This window comes from Lemur catta, chromosome 5 (genome assembly GCF_020740605.2).
Source record: "Lemur catta isolate mLemCat1 chromosome 5, mLemCat1.pri, whole genome shotgun sequence".
NCBI lineage: Eukaryota > Metazoa > Chordata > Mammalia > Primates > Lemuridae > Lemur > Lemur catta.
In genome coordinates, this window is record NC_059132.1 from 12,317,633 (window position 1) to 12,337,366 (window position 19,734).

The 19,734-nt window shown below is 35.5% G+C and overlaps 1 protein-coding gene across 2 annotated transcripts in view; it reads right to left on the reverse strand.

Moving 5' to 3' along the window:
- The window catches only part of CPEB4 (cytoplasmic polyadenylation element binding protein 4), a 67,362-nt gene that overhangs the window by 11,961 nt on the left and 35,667 nt on the right, over positions 1 to 19,734 (reverse strand). Inside the window, exons 3-4 of one of the 2 annotated variants that reach the window (XM_045551145.1) lie at positions 13,974 to 14,024; positions 2,656 to 2,829 (exon numbers count right to left, since the gene is read on the reverse strand). In XM_045551145.1, coding sequence (XP_045407101.1) covers positions 2,656 to 2,829; positions 13,974 to 14,024 — 225 coding nt within the window. The remainder of the gene's footprint in view (positions 1 to 2,655; positions 2,830 to 13,973; positions 14,025 to 19,734) is intronic. The other variant, XM_045551146.1, reaches the window with a different exon arrangement.

Below are 19,734 nucleotides of genomic sequence, written 5' to 3' on the forward strand. Positions count from 1 at the left end.
CTTCATGGTTTTTGCTAGCCTTCCCCCTTTCCATGTTTATAAATCCCCTCTCCCTGGTGAGAAACCTAGCTCCCATTATCTATAAAACATTTACCAACCTTTCAGCTACCCTGCTAGCCTCTTTGACCTTCTACCTTTGCACCCTGGCTCTTGTTGCCCTAATTTCTTATACACCATGCCGGCTGCTGATGAGACCTCTGGGCAAACCCCTTCACATACATACACATACACATACACACACACCCCCCTCCATTTGGTACCCTCTTCCCCCTCACCAATCTACTTCCTGGGACAGCAGTATCTCCCTGGGAGGAAGGGAAAGGAAGAAAAGAAAACAAAAGTGGGGAAAAAAACGATAGAAAGGGAAGGTGTGATCATATTTTACTATTAATTTAAACAATACTAATTGTGCTATACATATATTTGGACAACTAATGAGATTATAGGAAAATAAATTTCCAAGAGACGTCTGGAAAGAATATGTAAGCACATGTAGGTAAGACTTGATAGTAGGGCAGGATGGAAGAACAGAAAAGAAAGATGGGGAATATGTTCAAATTCCAGTCTGGCAGAGCTGTTTTCATCTCCCATAGATTATTACCTGTGAAGTCTGTTCTGCTATGATACCTGTCTGTATGTTAAATTTTGCTCATTTGAGCCTGGTAAGTAGGGGAATGAGGTCAGTAATAACATGGAAGTTGTACTCGTTCATAAATGACTTTTCCCAGGCAAGGTCACAGTGAGAATAGAATTATAACCTTCATCAGGATAGGAAAAAGCCCCCAGTTTGTCTGATACACAGGCAGAAGCCCTCCCAGCTCTATTATAAGAAAATTAAAAATAAGTGTGGCAACCACGGCTCTCTGCCCCCAACCCTTATCTCCTGACGGTTTAGTGTGCGCTTCTTCACTGTTCAAAGGCCCATTTCCATCTGCGTTGTCTCCACGACTGCAAGCCAATATTTCCACTTTGTTGGTTTTGTGCATTTCTAATATTCCTTGAGGCAGTCCCAAGCATGCTGAGCAACTTGCCTGAATTATCCAAGTTATCACCAAGCTACTAATTCTCTTTCTGGTAGTGCTTCAGGTACAAAGGTTTTAAATGATTTACCTTTAACCCTATTTTCCCCATAAACTATGTAATTTTTAGTGCATAATTCTTCAGAACACAAAATTCTTCAAACTATGCTCTATGCTCTCTGAGGGCAGGATGGAGATTGCTTCAGACAAACCTGACATTTGAGCACAGCTTCCACCAAGACATTTTATCACAGACCAAATAAAAAAAATTGTGTTTATTTCAATCTTTGACTTGTTAGAACCATTTTTATCTCCACTTTGCAAAAGATTGATTTTTTTTTTTTTTTTTTGAGACTGGGTCTTGTTCTGTTGCCCAGGCTAGAGTGCAGTGGTGTCATCATAGCTCACTATAACCTCAAACTCTTGGGCTCAACCGATCCTCCTGCCTCCACCTCCTGACTAGCTGGGACTACAGGTACATGCCACCATGCCCGGCTAATTTTTCTATTTTTGGTAGAGATATGGTCTCACTATGTTGCTCAGGCTGGTCCCCAACTCCTGGCCTCAAGCAATACTCCCAACTCAGCCTCCCAAAGTGTTGGGATTACAGGCATAGCTGTCGCACCCACCCGAGACTGATCATTTTACGGAAAAGAAGTTAACTCAGTAAGTTTGATCCCAGTCTAAGTGGGAAGTTATTAAACCTTATTATTAGATCTTATTTTTAGAGAAATCTATTCTATTCTCCATAACATGCATTAGTTTATTTCCATTTCCCTTCAGGAAACCAAGACAAAAGAAATTAGGAAAACAACCAAGGATATGTGTTTGCTATAAGGTCTGCCACTTGGATTTTTATTAGGGTCAGTTAGACCCACAGATGAATAGCATATTCCTGAACAACTAGTCTCAATCTTTGCAGAGCTTGGCTTCATACTTAGGTCTCAGCTTACATATCACTTCCTCAGAGAGGCTTTCCTAAGAAGGCTCCCTGAATCACTGTATCACATCATCCTGTTTGCTTTTCAACACTTGTTCTCTGATATTTTCTTGCATGTTTACACTTTGTTTATGGGCCTTCCCCACTAGAATGTAAATACTATGCAAGCAGAGACCTTCCACCTTGTAAACAAGCCTAAGAACAGTGCAGGGTATTTTTAAGATTCCCTTTCTCATAGTACAACGGTAGGCTATATTTTTCAAAAGTTCATGCTTTATCTAAGATTTTAAACTTTTAAATGATGAACTATACATTTATGGAGTACTCATAAAAAGTGGGAAACACTAAAAAATTCATAATTGAATTTGGCCAAGGCAGCATACATATACAAAAAGGCAGTTGGCACCCATGTTTGCCCACAACAATAAAATCCTTGGGAAGTTTATCCAGTGATGTTTATACTGTTTTCCACGTAGTCCAATCCCTTGCACAGACGGTTTGCACAGCCCTGCTCCCCTTCCTTCTGTCAACTAATCTTATATGCTATGACAGGAAGAAAGGACAAGAGAACAATGTAATCAAGCCTGAATACCTGGAGCCAGATAAGATTATTATAACAACGGCACTCACTGTCCATGAGTTCCCTATGTGCCACCATATGGGCACCCTGCCGTAAACAGTTCTTTCTAAATATACCTTCATCAATGTCTGGAGGCAATCCACCCACAAACACCTTGCGAGAATATCGTTCCACTCTTTCCCCATTCTGGTGAGTGAAGCAGTGAGGTGAACCCAGGCCACTATGAAGAGGTTGATCCCCACGGCCATCATCCAAAAATCCATCTTCCATTGGAAACAGTGAAGACTGACCTGGAATAGAAAGCAGGAAAAAAGGCTAACAGAAAATGTTCCTTGCCATTGATTATCATGTACAAGAAACAAGGAAAACGGCAGATTCAATAAAACTGCTGCTTTTATTTTTCTCACTGAATAACAGAATCTCTTAGACATGCTCTTCAATTCCCATCACCTTAAAGTCCCGACTGAGTCAGAGAGAAAGTACATAGTTAAATAGAGGACTGCTCAAGTATCCCAGTGGGATCCAAAACCATCAGCAAGGTGAACTGGAAGTACAGTAGGAGAGAGCACTCTTTAGAAAGCAGTTGGCAGCAGACTGCACTGCCTTGGCAGGGCCCCAAGGCCACTGGCAACCTAGACATGTACACTAAGTATTAAATTTGGATGTAAGACACTGAATCTCTTAAATTTCTTTAAAAGATCAAACAATATAGCTTATACAATTTCCTCTAAGAATGTGCTTAAAATGAACAGGTCAATTTTTAAAGTGAGCACTCATTTTAGTTTACCTTAACTAATGGGATATAATCAAAACCCACTTAATGTTGTTATCCAACTTCATTGTGTAGTTTTACAGAAAAGATTTTTAGGCATGCTAAAGATCTACTTATTATTAGCTGGGTAATTATCAACTTGCTAAGGATGCTATCTATTTCTAAAAACTAGTCATTAAATTTGCTGTATGAAAATTTTATCATCCAGAATATGTAAGCAGAAAAAACAAGAGATCCCAAGTGTGTAAAAATCTTGCCATATTTACCTGACAGCAAAATATAAACTTTTAAATCGTAAGGAAAACACAGAGCTACAAATAGCTGCAGAATCTCTCAAGCACTGTTTTATCACTTTTCAGCTACCAATTTACTTCTAGGTACTACATGAGGAATTTGTTAATGGATCCTCTAGAAATATATCTCAAGTACTCTTCCTTTACTGAAACATTTCAATGTCCTTTTGTTGCCACATTTGTCTTCAATTTCCATTACTAAACACAAATAATAATGATATATTTATTACAAATTTATCCTAAATGTCAAATGAAGATAAAAAAATGATTATAAAACTGGAGGTTATTTCCTGAATGATTTTCCAAAATCACTTGTATTTGAAATCTAAGCTATTTAACAGTCTTATTTTCCTGTAAAAAGGCAAAACTATTACAGGTATCAAGAATAAGGTTTATTCAGGCACCTCTAGGAAATGATTCTTTAAAATTCCCTAAAATTTCTAGGGCTTTTTTCCCCAATTTTTGAAATTTAAAAGATTAGTCATTTATTTAGCTCATTTCATTTTAAACCAAATGTATTATGCTTACTAAGTAAAAAAAAAAAAAAAAAAGTAGAAATAAGGTACATAAGTATAATCAAACTTCCAAAGTATTTGGAGACTAGTCTAACTATATTTTCCTTTACAAAGACTCTTAATTTTTTTCCTAAGAAATTCCTTTCAGAAAGAAAAAAAAGCAAATCTTCAAATATAAATAAATTGAGTTTCTAATATAATACAGGGAAATCATTTTGATTCAAATTCACATCCTACCATTCTGATAATTTCTCTAGGCTCATTAACTCCTTCAAATGAGAATGTCTAAAATGTTAACTATACCACAAAAACTATATAAGGATCAAAGCCATGTTTCATTTCCCCTCACCCCTTCCCCACAAAGGTTAGAAACTGAGCAAGTTTGGGTCCTCTCCAAATACAACTGATATATTTAAAAGTTAGAAACAATAATGTTACCTCTCCTTCGCCCATATGTCCTTGCTGCATGTCAAATGAGAAAAAAACAAAAAACAAAAAAACAACCTTTCAAACATTGTCAAAAGAATCAACTGTGATTTTATCTACCAGCTTTTGAAACTGAAAAAAACTGGCTATATTCTTCATTTCCTGGTAAATGTCTCAAAAACAAGGAATTAGATGGTGAAGGGTCAGTTTAACGCATTCTTTTTTTCAAAAAATAGTTCTTCAAGGACACTTGAATTTTGTTTTAAGGGAAACTTTTTGCTGTAATTGTCACCCAAAGTTCAAACTATTATGAAACTAAGGCAGCATATAACATGATCTAAACCAACTATTACCATATTAATCATATTTTCTCTCAGAATTCCCTACCTAGCAATTTAGAAGATATATCAATATTTAATTCATGACTTTTTCACCACCACAAGAAAAACAATTTTACAGTATTTTTCAGTTAATCCCTAACAGAAAATCATAACAAATGAAATCTTTAGGCAAATTATAAACTTCTTTTTAGCCAACAGTTTCTTGTCCCTAATCAAATCTACCAAGTCCCAAATGTTAAAAAGTAAAAGGTCTTGCATTTTTATCACAAGTAGGTCGCAGACAAGGGGAAAAGAAAAGGTAATTAGTAATCCAGGAGCATATACCTGAATACTCAGGAAATGACAGTATAAACTTTTAATCAAGAAACTTTTGAGAAAGTATCTTCCCTAAAACAAATTGGCACTTATAAGCCCAGCCTGTCCAAACATCTCAATTCTATTCAATAAACACTTCTTGAATGCCTGATTGCACTAGGCACTGTGGATAAATAGCATATGGCCCTGACCTTAAGGAGCTGGCAACCTTAAATGCCAGAGGGCCACATAAGCAAATAATGATAATGTCCCATGCCTCTTGCTATACTAGTTATGCGATAAGTGCAACAGGAATAGAGGAGGAAGAGTAAATGGTTCTGATGAAACAGCGAGGGGGGAGCATTCGAAGTGGCCTGTAAAGGAAAAACAGAGGAAGGGCACCCCAGGCCTGGCAATGTTACAGACAGGGCTGCTATAATGTTCAGGGAAAGGTGGCCAGGACAGAAGCATATGGAACAAGTGGGCACTTGGCTGGGGATGAGGTTTAAACAGGAAGCTGGGATAGGTTTTTGAGTTAGAAGGTATTGCACCTTTAAGAAGTCACTACACAAACTGGTCAGGGTTTTTATTCTTAGCCTTAGACAAATGCTAAATAAGTATAACTCAGGAATACCATGTAGGTTTTCTCCAAAATGAAACAACATTTCATGCTAAAATGCATTTCTACCACTACTAGATAGCCCTGGGTTTCACCACAGTACTTGAGCAAATGAATTAAAATAACATAAAATCTCCCTCAAGCAGTTCGGTTTTCACTTTAATAGGTCTTAAGCTTAGGGGAGAAAAGGTATTTTCTGACTTAGTCAATCATGCAGAGGTTAGAAAGACAAGTGATATCACAAAAGCAGATGCTTATTTAAGAACATTCTATTCATACAATTGCTTCAAAGACAAGGGAGTTTGGGGAAATGATTCGAAAATCTTGGTTCTGTCAATCTTAAAAACTTGATTGATGCTGCTTGGATTTCTGAGAAAACAGATATTAGAAAAGAATACGATCTTAAAAGCCACAAAATTAACATGGAAACTCTCACAGCTTCTATTATTTCAAAAATAAATATAGTTTCAGGCATGTAAGGGCTGTAGATTGAAAGTTAAAATCAAATACCCTTGAAATTTTCAAATGTGTATTAAAATTTTGATTATATACTGCAAAATTAAGCTAGTCAATATAGAAGAATTCATGGTTAAATTCTGAAAACTATGTAGACATTTCTCATATTAAGAAAAAATAGGGGCCACGCCTGTAATCCTAGAACTCTGGAAGGCTGAGGCGGGTAGATCGTTCGAGCTCGGGAGTTCGAGACCAACCTGAGCAAGAGCAAGACCCCGTCTCTACTGAAAATAGAAAGACATTATATGGATAACTAAAAGTATATAAAGAAAAAATTAGCTGGGCATGGTGGCACATGCCTGTAGTCCCAGCTACTCGGGAGGCTGAGGCAGGAGGATTGCTTGAGCTCAGGAGTTTGAGGTTGCTGTGAGCTAGGCTGATGCCATGGCACTCTAACCTGGGCAACAGAGTGAGACCCTGTCTCAAAAAAAAAAAAAAAAGAGAAAGAAAAAAAAAAAAAGAAAGAAAAAATAGGCTATAGGTGTACAATGTTTGCAACTATAAAAACTGCCCAAATGGGGAAATCAATGTAAATTAATACTGAAAAATGTAAAAACAATGACATTCTAGAATATATATTAATAAAATGAGAATGTATAATTTTTGATTTCTGCTTATAAGTTTATACATTATGTTTAGTATAAATTTTTACATATGACATATACAGAAAACTATTATTATAAGTTCAATGCATTTTCCAGAGTGAACATATCTATGTAATTAGAACCCAGATATTAACAGAATGCTAAATGGTGCTACTTTATCCTATATATAAAAGACGTACTAAGCACCTTTTTCTCATCTATTTCAAATTACACTGGCACAAACTTTGTGACAAAATATCGTAACACAGATCCTCACTGCTTTCCTGAGGAAAATGTTAGACAGATTTCCAATCTCACAACGTTCAAGAGTTGCTTGTTATTTGATGTTTCTCTTCCTAGGAAGTGGCAAGTTTAAAAAATGGCTATAATTATGTTTAAATAAATCTGCATTTTGGAAAAGTTCAAGCTAAGTCATCTGAAATAAACTCTTTTCAGAATTTTCCTTCAGTTACCAAAAAGTAGACTGTTAAATGATTTTTATAATACATGCTATTACTACTGACTGAAAATCTCCCTACTCCCAGAGTTAAAATGAATACTATTTATATATTTATCCACTTTTCTTGTTATTTCTCAGTTTTGATTTTAAAGTTCTCAGTAATTTAATGTAAGATTAACAGGATTCAAGAATGTTAGAATGGGCTTGAAACATTATGACCACAAATTTTTATAACTTCTGGATGCATGTTATTAGATCTACTGATAAATGCTTTATTTCCAAAAATAGTTTACAGGATTGCTTACAAATGCTTTCTTTCCTTGTTACTAGCCTATTCAGCATCACATTCCCTCCGTAAAATATTCTATTAATCTATGATGCCAGATTTGCAAAGGTACAGAAAGACTTGTCAGGACTTCCTGACTTTCTCTCTCCACACATTTCATTATAGAAATAAAGTATTATTTATCTCCTTAATAGTATCTTTTTCTTATTTATTACAACATTTGTAATAGTCAAAAAGAAACAAAATATCCATAACAGTGATACATTCATAAGAAGAAATATCTAGCATGTAGCCATTTTAAAATATGGCATATGTGCCTAAATCTAAGATGTAGCTTGAATATGTATTTTGTATGATCCTTATTGTGTAAATTTTAAAATAAAGAAAATATAAATAGATACATGGGAATATGCATAAATTGTTTGTCTAGAAATAACCACAAGAACCTTTAGAGAAAGAAATTGGGATGGGGGAAAAAGGTGGCTTTCACTTCTTGTTTTATCCCTTTCTGTACCATTTTCTGTACCATTTCTGAATTTATTAGTATTGTGCATGCGATATTTGTTAACAGACCCTTTTTAGTTTTCTTCTTGGTACTTATATTAAAAACAAATAAATGATATATTAAAAAAAAAGCATCCTTTCCTACATAAGAATAACCAATTTTGCAAACAATAAGGCTTTAGGCCATAAAGGATGAAACACTACTGGGTTTCAGCAAACAATGAAAGGCCTGATCCCGTCAGGTTACTCTGATCTACCTTAGGCTCTCTGTCCATCTCACTGCACCCATGGTGAAAAGGCAAGTAGCAACTCTCTTTGGACAAAAAATGTGGGGGAGGGAGGGAGTAGCTCAGATAAGAGATTATCAAATAACCTACTTTTTCAGTAGGACTAAAAAAAATGTGGGGAAGAATTAGCCCAACTACTAAATCAGTTAAAAAGATATAAATCAAAGGCTTGGAGCTAAAAGGAGTTAATCTGTGAACAAAAGAATAAAGATGGTCAAACCAAAAAGCAAGCACAATCATTACAAAGATCAAACCACACAATTCAACAAAGATGCAAAAAATCATTTTAAATGAGTTTATAAATTAACCCCTAATTTTATAGGCTCACTGCCACAAAATTAATTTACATATATGCTTTATGGTTAGACTTACCTATGTCACACTGGCTTGTGTTTATATTAGCTTATTGGTACAACAACATCCGAAGTATATGCATAAGATATGATGAAGACATGACACTTTATTATCTGTAAAGAACTACCTTGGAGAAGAGCAAAGAATGCAACTCTAGTTTCTGTACATCCCTAACCCTCAGTTTCCTTATTTATAAAAACGGGAAGCAAATGAGAGAATAATGAAAGATACCATGTGTATATGTAATACTCAAGAAATTATTTCCTACTTTTCTCAAAAAGTAAACTCATACGTACATATTCTTAGTTTGATCCTTGACAATCACTCTTGGCTTTTGTCATTACTATTCTAAGGCTAACAATTGTAGAACACTTTAGAGTTTACAATATTTTTATATTATCTTTTTCACGAAGGGATCCTTTAGCATGCTCCTTATTGTAGCAACTAGAATCATATTATATACATTTTCAGTAAGTGATCATAATCTACATTTCTCTTGGGTAAATTGTACCCTCTCTTTTGATAGATTTCTCTCCCACTCCAAGCAAATAATCTTCTTCCTTTCATTCCAAAAAACTATAATTAAGAGATGTTCTTTTTTTTTAATTTCAAAATATTAAGGGGGTACAAATATTTTTGTTACATAGAGAGCTTTTGAGACATGTTCTATGCTAACTTTCCAAAGTTAACTTACTAACCTCCTCCTTTGGGACAAGCAAATATTTAGTTGATGCTTCTGAGTGAACAGATATCCTCAGAGGAAAGGAAATACATACATGAGTTTGTTAAAACCTAACATTTTTTGTTGTTCTATAACTTTCTCCTTCCACAAGGTTCATATCTGAAGCAGCTAATCCTGAGGGCTAAAGCAATGGAATGGAAGGTTAGGAGAAGGAAAGAAGTACTTTTACATAGAGGTGATGATAGTTTCTTAGGTAAACTAAAGCTTCAAGCTGGGTAAAAGGAAAATTAATTTTTTAATCCAATGTCTGTCTCAGAACTAAACCAAGATACTCCAGAGGAATTTGAGGTTAAGTCTAGCCTATAGCACTCCCTCTCATTTAGCTGAGAAACTAAGTTTTAGGCTTACTTCTTATAACCATAAAATGGATATTCTGACTGTATTCCTATTACATAAAATTTACTAGTAAAAGACATCTGTTAGGGACTGGATGGTGTCCCCTCACCCCAATTTCATATGTTTAAGTCCTAACCTTAAGTACCTTAGAATGTAACCTTATTTGGAGACAAGGTCTTTAAAGAGGTAATTTAGGTTAAATGAGGTCATTGGGATGGGCCCTAATCCAATAGGACTGGTGCCTTTAGGAGAAGAGATTAGGACACAGACAGGCACAGAGGAAAGACCACATGAGGACATATATAAGCCAAGGAGAGATGCCTCAGAAAAAAATCAACCCTGATCTTTTACTTCTTGATCTTGTACTTCTAACCTCCAGAACTGTGTGGAAATAAATTTCTGTTTAAGCCACACAGTCTATGGCACTTGTCATGGCAGCCCTAGCAAACTAATACAGCATCCAAAAAGTAGCTAGAAACTTTGGTTTTTAAAATACATTTAAAATCCAAAAATTTTCCCCAAGACTGCCCCTCAAAAAAAAAAAAAAAAAAAAAAAAAAAAAACCTTCTGTAACTAATAACACAGCAGTAAATTGAATAATTCCTTAGAATGTACACTATAACACTCATAGCAGTTATCAATCACTGTTGAATTATACTGGCATTGCCTTTTATAAGTCGTGAGTAGTATGTGAAGGTCACCACAAAATGAACACACTGACGCTTGAGCGTGGCCAATAATAACAGTAATTTGATCTATGGATGAGTAAGCCCCATTTATTTTTCTACAGGGAAATTCTAACATTATTCCAATTCTAACATTATTCCAATATAAACTGCAAAAAATTGGTTGACAACTCTGACTTTTTTCTTTTTATTTATTGAAGGTTTAAGCCCTGCTTCTTTCCAGAAAGCTTTGAGATTGCTTGAAAATTTCAAAACAAACTGCACAATAAAAATCAGTTGAAATTCAAATGTACATGTTAAAATGTTCATGTGAGAAAGAGTGTAAACAGATCTTATATGTTTATCCAAACAAAACAAGAAACAGCTTTCAACTGAACACATATTTGGGGGGAAAAAAACTCTGAAAGTTACTATTGAAACAAAGTATAGTGGCTATATAATCACCTTTTTAAAGGTTTTGGAAGCTGGAATAGTTTATTTATGGCAGACAGAGAAGAATATAGCTCCTTTCAGTCTTAAAATTAAACAATGACTATACTAGGCTTTTACTTTCAGTTTTAAGAAAATTCTGCATAAGTACAAAATGTGAAGAAAGTGCACTTGAAAGAGAATATAGTTTTAGGTTATCTATCTTAATAATAGATAAAGCATGTTCAACCATAGACAATTTTTACAAACTCATTCTAATCCTTTGCTATATATTTTTTGTTATAAATTTTCAGCATAAGTATTCCTGAACAAAAATATTACTTATTCTAATTATTTTATTTTGACTTACTATGTGCCAGGTGCTACGCTTAGTGATTTACATACATTTAATCTTCACCATAATCCTAAGAGATGGTTAGTATCTATAATTCTTGAGTTTATCTTCACTAAGCACAATTCATTACAGTAGATTTGCAATATAGGTACCTCCAAAATCTGAGCTAAAGTGACAACAAAACTACTAAGAATCAAGACATGAATGCGATTAATTTATTACAGAAGTGATCCACTCTAGATGTTTCACAAATATGACTGGGAGAATGGGCAATGCCTACACCTAAATCAAGGTCACTAAAGAATTGTCTCAACACCTCTCCCTCCAACCTAGCTTTAATTTCCTGATGACTTTTAAGCAATCTTCTGCTATATGTATCTGGACATTGCTGCCGGAGAGAGAACGGGTCAGTCACCTCCAGCATCTGGTCTACCTAGAAGATTTATCCTTCATTATAAATGAATAAATTGGTAATAGTTGGTTGGTTACTAAAAACTAACACTTGATCAAATGTGACAAAATCAAGTTTTGGAGCCCTACAAAGCTGAGTATCAGACCAAGACCATGGCAGTCATAGCCCCACACTTCTGGGTCTTGCTTAAGGAGCCAGCAAGTGTCTCCTCTTTGATATCTCTCCTTGTTGTTTACCTTGATATCTTTCAGTTTGAGATAATGTTAACCTCAGCCAATATACCTTTGTAATAAACAAAATTATCATGTATGCAAGAGTAAAAACTATGTAGTCCCCTCCTAGAGTTCATGAACCAATAAAATTTCCCAACAGAAATATTTGGAAGAAAAGTTACCTTAATTTTTTCTTTGCCAAGTAAAGGTCATTAAAAAACAATCTATTCATTTAAAAAGAAGCTATTAGTGAAGAAAAAAGGAAAGGCAATCTCATAATCATAGACTTTTTTTTTAACTAAGTGAATTTAGCTTTAAGGGAAACCTACTAGAGAGTTTATTTTTCTCACCCCAACAGAGATGGGTCCCAGAAGCAACCTAACCAACTGAACAACTTCATAGAGAAATTGGGACAAAGAAGACTTGGTCACTTTGCCTAAGATCACACAGTAATATCTCAAATCTTGGCTTACAGCAATTTCCAGCATGCAGACCTGACTCTAGAACTAGTTCCACAGGAAAAGGTAAATCCTTCTACATAAATCTCTTATGTCCTCCTTATCCTGATGCCACTGTTTAGTTTTTGGCCTATACACATTTATGCTGGAATATTATATTATGGCATTTGTTCTGCCACTGTAGCATGAAAAATCCAACGTCTGATAAACAAGCAAGGTTTTTAGAAACTATACAATCTCCAGATGATCGGAAGTACCCGGCAACTCTCATAAATCAAATCCCCTTCTGATTTTTCCTGGCTCAACAATCCTACATTCTACAGCACACTGATTTCAAACACTTACTAAAAGGAGATCCAGTTATAAAAGCAATTTTTTTTTTTTTTTTTTTTTTTTGAGACAGAGTCTCACTCTGTCGCCATGGCTAGAGTGCAGTAGTATTATCATAGCTCACTGCAACCTCCAACACCTGGGCTCAGGCAATCCTCCTGCCTCAGCCTCCTGAGTGGCTGGGACTACAGGCATGTGCCACCATGCCCAGCTAATTTTTTCTACTTTCAATAGACACAGGATCTTACTCTTGCTCAGGCTGGTCTTAAACTCCTGACCTCAAGCGATCCTCTTGCCTAAGCCTCCCAGAGTGCTAGGATTACAGGCGTGAGCCACCTCGCCCAGCCAAAAGCAATTTTTAATTCCCCACTCACAACATACTATAGACAAGAAGTGAAGGTTTTTTGTTTGTGTTTGTTGTAGGAATGATGAAAAGATAACAATTTAGTCAACAACAGTTCTTAGAGGTGGTGGGACTTAAAATGAGCGTTGGCAAATGGAAGGCATTATCCACGTGTTGAGCAGAGAAGTAAACAAGACCTCTTTATTTTACCCTTTGTTTTATACTATGCTACTAAAAAACAGACACTAAAATTCTTTAATTCTGTGAGTAGATGTCCCCTTCTTTCCTTTGAAATTTAGCTTGCTTCATTACGCATATAAAAAGAAAACTTGACAGCACATTGGTAATATTTGGAACAGGTAAGAAGAATCTACCAAAGATACTGTGAAGGCCAATAAAACTTCATTTTTCTTGTTCTCATTAGACAGCAAACAGTAAATGACCTTGTCCTATGAAATGTCAAGCACTGTGGTCTTAGGCTGCACTTAGGTCTTAGGTCTTTTTCTGGTTTTAGATCTCTGATTATCCTCTCCTGCTTCTGGAACATTTTTCCAGGCTTTTATATTGACTTTTCAAAGGTCACTCTACAGAAGCTAATGTTAGATACAGCCAGTCTTTATATGTCATTTTAGGATTCTCATTTATTCTCATTGTCACCAAGTTCAGGTCAGGGAATCGGTTGGCTCTCACATTTAAAAAAAAAAAATTCTCTGCCACAATTTTGAGGCAAAGAAATTATTCTCAAAATAGCTGATAGTTTAATAGCAACTTACAATTATCATTACAAAACAAACTAATGTCATTTCTCCAAATGTTGAATTACAACTACTGTATTTTCTCATCTAGTACTAGCTTATATCAGTTCTGTGCACTTCACTAGGGAAAATCAATTATCACTTACCATTAACAAGCAGAGAGCTATCGGATCCTGGATATGAATAGTTTAGACGACCTGAAGGTAAAAGAAGGCCGTTACTAAATTTACTTTTTTCATAGATGTTTTAAATTTATTCAATAACAGAGCTGAATTGACTGCTTTTAAATAGGCATGGTATTTGAATCAGGATGTTCACCAGTATTCAAAAAGGGAAAGTTTGAAAGTGGGAAAATAAAATATCCCTCATTCTTAATTACTAGATCATTCTAATTTTCAAATCCCCATCCAAAGTAACTTTCTTTATACCATTATATTCTAAGAACAACTCATAATGACAATCTTCACATTTTTTGCCCCAAAAATGTGAAAAATTTTCATTTGTGTGGTGTTTTGTTACTTTTAAAAAGTATGTAATCAGCAATAATATTTTCCTTTGTGACTCATAACAAAAGCGCTAGGCTTATTCCTACATGTACAGACATGCTGATGGGTTTAATTCATGTTTTGGGGAATCCATACACACAGTAAAGAACATTTTATTGTACTTACACAGGATAGAAAATATCAAAAACCGCGTGGCACGGTCCCCAGAGCACAGCAGGCACTGAATAAATGCTATGTTACTTTCCTCCGAATTTTGAAGTGTGTCAAAAATCTAGTTTTGAACCTAAAATGGGCACTCAAAATGCTCCTCAAAAATGAATTATTGAAGGTACTAAAATTTGGTTGTTATGAGCTGTCTTCCAAATAGGTAACCAGATGACTGGGGGAAATAAGTGTCATTGGGATTTCTCTACCTTTAAGAAATTACATTTCTGTTTTGGAAGAGTTTCTACATGTAAATTGAGGTATCTAGACCACAAATCCTTACGAGTGCACACCATGTATCTAGTTATACATGGTGTATAACTAGTCCCCAACTCCCAGGCTGTGGACCGGTACTGGTCAGGGACCTGTTAGGGAGCCCGGCTGCAGAGCTTCACCGCCCTCCACCCCTACCATCCCCGGTCTGTGGAAAATTGTCTTCCATGAAACTTTGGAACAGTGCATAGCAGGTGAGCAGCAGGCGAGTATACCAAGCTTCATCTACATTTACAGCTGCTCCTCATCACTCACATCACCGCCTAGCTATGCCTCCCACCCCCAACCCCCAATCTGTGGAAAAATTGAAAATTGTCTTTCATGAAACCAGTCCCTGGTGCCAAAAATGTTGGGGACCACTGCTGTAAGTTAGAAAACAAGAATCACCATAGTAACATTTGTAAGTCTCTAAACCCCACATGCCATCTGCACCCATCTTCAGAAGAATGGTGCAGAACCCTCAACAGTCTTGCTCATCTAAGGAATGGAGAGGGGAACCTACTTGTTAATTCTCTACTATAGTTCAGCACTCTATAAATCAGGAGTAGTATGAGAATTTGAAATTGACTCAGAACTAACTACAAACATTCCTGTAGGTAGCAGCAGTCTGAACTCCAACCCCACAGAACCATGATTCTCAAAGGCTATGGAAAAGCAGATAAGCAGAGGTTCCCCCATGCCTTGAGGCTGGGGTAAGGCTTCCAAGATGCCAGCAAGGACTCTACCTAGTCCCACTGAACACTCTTGGAACCAGAGACAGCTACATATTAACAACTCTTCAGAAAAATCCTGCTTCTTTCCACAGAAATGAACTTATGCCATGAAAAGAGACAACTATCCTCTACTGCCAGCAGCTATAATGAATCCATATCCAAAATTTGGAGTCCAACAGGAAACAAAATCTGAACTTTATAATTTTCCTACAATTTAAAACCAAATAAAAGGGTTTCTTAAATTAAGTTGTTATTTGTTCCACTTAAAATTTCAGCTTATTCTTATTTTGAGAGTGGAGGTAGGGATAGAGATGGGAGGGAAAAAGGTAAAAATTAGTTTTGATTTTTCAATTTCTCCCTAAAAATTGGTTTCATTCTTTAATGCTAAGGTACACAGCCAATTACCTGAGGTTGGTGAATTCTATCTGAACTGCTTTAACTACAGCCTCTATCTTATGACTTGTCACAAGGATATTTTTAAAAAAGGATACGCTTGAGATGTTAGGAAAAAGAAAATGACCTTTAATTGTTAAAACTTGGAGGGAGGGAAAGAATACTATTTCTGAATCACAACTCAAAGTAGCAGCTAATTTGTAATGGAACATATGTATACATTTTAACCTGTAAAACTCTGTAATAAAGGAACTAACAAGAGCTATCACACATACCACTTTTTTATATTAATAAAACATTTCTAAAAGATGACATAAATCAATACAGAAATAAAAACATTTAATTATATTAGTTTAAGTTAAAGGTTAAGAGGAAATGTTTTATTATTATACTTCAAAAGAGATATTCTAATTTTCTTAATGCTAACATTCCAGTTGAAACTAAGACTATTCTATATGAACCATAATGGCTCTTGTTTGATGCCAAGGAAAGATAATTAACAATAAGAATCCAAAAGACAAATTAGTAAACTGGCTGGCCCAGTTTAACAAATGAAGTTCCACTTTATCAGAAACGCATCTTTTGGATAACTTTTAAGGAGAAAGAGAGTATTTCAACTTGACGGGAACAAAAATATCCCTTTAACTCAGTTATGAGTTTATCTCATCACACACCTCCTGAAGAGAATCCCCTTGCCACCAAGTAGATAACACTTAGCACGGTTTCTGGTGCTTACCCTGAATATAAAGTATTTGGCCAAGACACGTTGACACTGAAGAATCACTGGCAAAGTTCACAGCTGAACTCTGAAAGTAAGACCTGTTTTTAATGTTTTGATCTGCCTTGTGATATGATTCCTGTCAGGTTAGAATCAATTTTAGCCTCTGAGTAGCATATACACCTGTGACATTTCTGTTAAACAATCTGTAATTCTTTCCATTTAAATTTTTAAATATAAGCACAGTGATGTTAAGAAACCTTTTTTTTTTAACTTTCATAATGCTGTTCTAACCTGTGTCCCCTACCCTTCTGTAAATTCTTTCTACAACTAAAATATCTAAAGGGTCATCCATAATCTATTATGGAAAACACATATCAATCACTTCCTTTCTGGAAATCTTCCAAAAACTCCCATTATAAGTGCCATGGGAACTTAAAGTCGTATACAAGCCTTTCACATTCTGCCTGCACTCTTTCTTTTATCTCTGTTCTGATATCCTCTCTGTTCTATAAGTGACAATTTACCTACTCTGCCTTTTCTATTCCATGGCTAGCTAACTGACCATCCCCTCACACATCTGAGCCAGCGCCCCTCATTCCATGTTCCCAATGAAGGGTGTAGGCGGGTATTTCATATATATACACACACATACACACATATATACATATTATATATAAAGACTGTATTTATTTTTTTAGAGCAGTTTTAGGTTCACAGCAAAATGGAGAGGCAAGTACAGAGATTTCTAATATCCTTCCCTGTCCCCACACATCCACAGCCTTCCCCATTATCGACATCCTCCACCAGAGTGGTACATCTGTTAGGACTTACTAACCTACATCGACACATCATTATCACCCAAAGTCCACGGTTTACATTACAGTACATTCTTGGTGTTGTATTCTATAGGTTTGAAAACATGTATAACAACAAGAATTCATCATTATAGTATCATAGTTTCACTGCCCTAAAAATTCCCTGTGCTCCACCTACTCATCCCTCCCAGCCACCCTCAACCCCTGATCTTTTTTCTGCCTCCATAGTTTTGCCTTTACCAGAATGTCATATAGTTGGAATCACAGTCAACTTTTCAGATCAGCTTCTTTCACTTAGTAATATGCATTTAAGATTTCTCTATGTCTTTTCATGGCTTGATAGCTCATTTCTTTTTAGTGCGTAATAATATTCCACTGTCTGGATTGACCACAATTTACTTATCTATTCATCTATGGAAAGATATCCAAGTTTTGACAATTATGAATAAAGCTGCCTTAAACATCCATGCATAGGTTTTTGTGTGAATGTAAGTTTTCTCGAGGGTTTTCTCAAATCTTGTTTTTTCAGGCTCACCTTTTTACAAGACACTGCTTCCAAAAGGGAGAACACTTTTTAAATTAACTCACCTAATTTTATTTGTAGCTACAAAACAATATCCAACCTTCTTACCTAATCATTTCAGCTTCTGGCTAACTTTCTTATCTCTTTACATAATAGCCTCCCTTTAGAACTAGAGCATTTTTTTAATTTAGGCATCCTGAGTTTCCTGTTTGGGCACTGGGTGAGCATTCAATGAGTTCATGGTACTAAACTTAAAACATCCAAATTTCATATATAAACAAAGGGTAACCAAATAAAAATAACTGAGATAACTGAATATGACTATCACCCAGTGTCTGTGGTTTTGTTTGATTTTTTGATAATTCATCTATCTATAATCATAACCCAGGTTTTGGCACATGTAGAATTGAATTGTTTAAGGCAGAAGGAAGGCATTAGGATTTCAGGCATTAGTGGGTAAAATTCAATCTTTGAATGTTCTTGGTATTGACTGTGTTATAAATATAAAAAACACTGCCTGATCAGCAGCCCTAATCTTAAGGGACATTATGAAAGGAAAAGTAGTAGTCTCCAGAGGCCAGTTGTGGCATTCAGAGCCAGAAGCCTGGCATACATCATGCAGAAGGCATAGGCTATATTTGGTGACATGACTCAACTTAGCCAAATATAGGCAACAGACACAGTGTGACTCTGGGGATCCACAATACCAAATTCTACATATCCATACACCAAGCAGGCAATTCTATGCTAGGTATCTGCAATTTGGAGAGAAGCAATATTTACCAAACAGATTGACTTAAAATAGGTAGGAGGAGGAGTTGCTCAAAAGAACAGTACGGCATACTATCACATTCTTTTAAGGCACTAAAGTAACCCAGCCAAAGAGATGAAAGAAAAGACTAGGAGAAAATATTCTTTTATATTAGCAATATGTGTATTACTTTCATAATTAGGTAAAATAAAAGTTATTTTCTAAAGAGTAACCCAGATATTATTGCTACTGATGATTCAATAGGAAACAATACAATAAATGTTGTCATTTTCAAATACACAAACACTGGAAAATACCAAATATTCTACAGTGCTATTAGATTTCATGCTATGATCTTCTCTTTTTCAGAGTCATGCCAGTATTGTTGGTGACATGGTACAGGTCCAGGAACGATAATAGAAAATAGCTTTAACTCTATAAGGTTCTCTAAAACATAGTTAATATAGTCCTATAAAGTGACGAGTAACATAAAATTCTAAGTTCAATTTTTTTTATTGATTCACACTATAAAAACTTAGATACTCCAAAGCAAAGTAGGGGCAGTCTTTGGTGAACACTATTAAAAACTTCTAACACACACATATATAAAGATACATACAGCTGTTGTTGTTTAACTAGAAGTACTCCTTCTACTGCTGCTCCTATTAATTTGATTTAGTTCACACCTAAGTAAATCAAAGCTATACAGTGATTAATAATTCTTTAAAGGTGGTACTTCCACCTACCTCTACCCATTTGCTTTTTACCAACACTGCCTGAGACTTGCTGCAAGATGGTGCTGTGGGGACCTGGACAATGTGCAGAAAAGCTCAAGAAATGGGTAATAAATATCCTGGTTTTGAATACTAACTTTATACTTATACAAATGCTTTGTACACATATCAACATGAACTAATAAAAACTTATTCAGTATGTTCTATAATTTAATGATAAATAAAATTTTAAATAATTTATTATTACTGACCTAAAAATTTGATCTGACTCCCC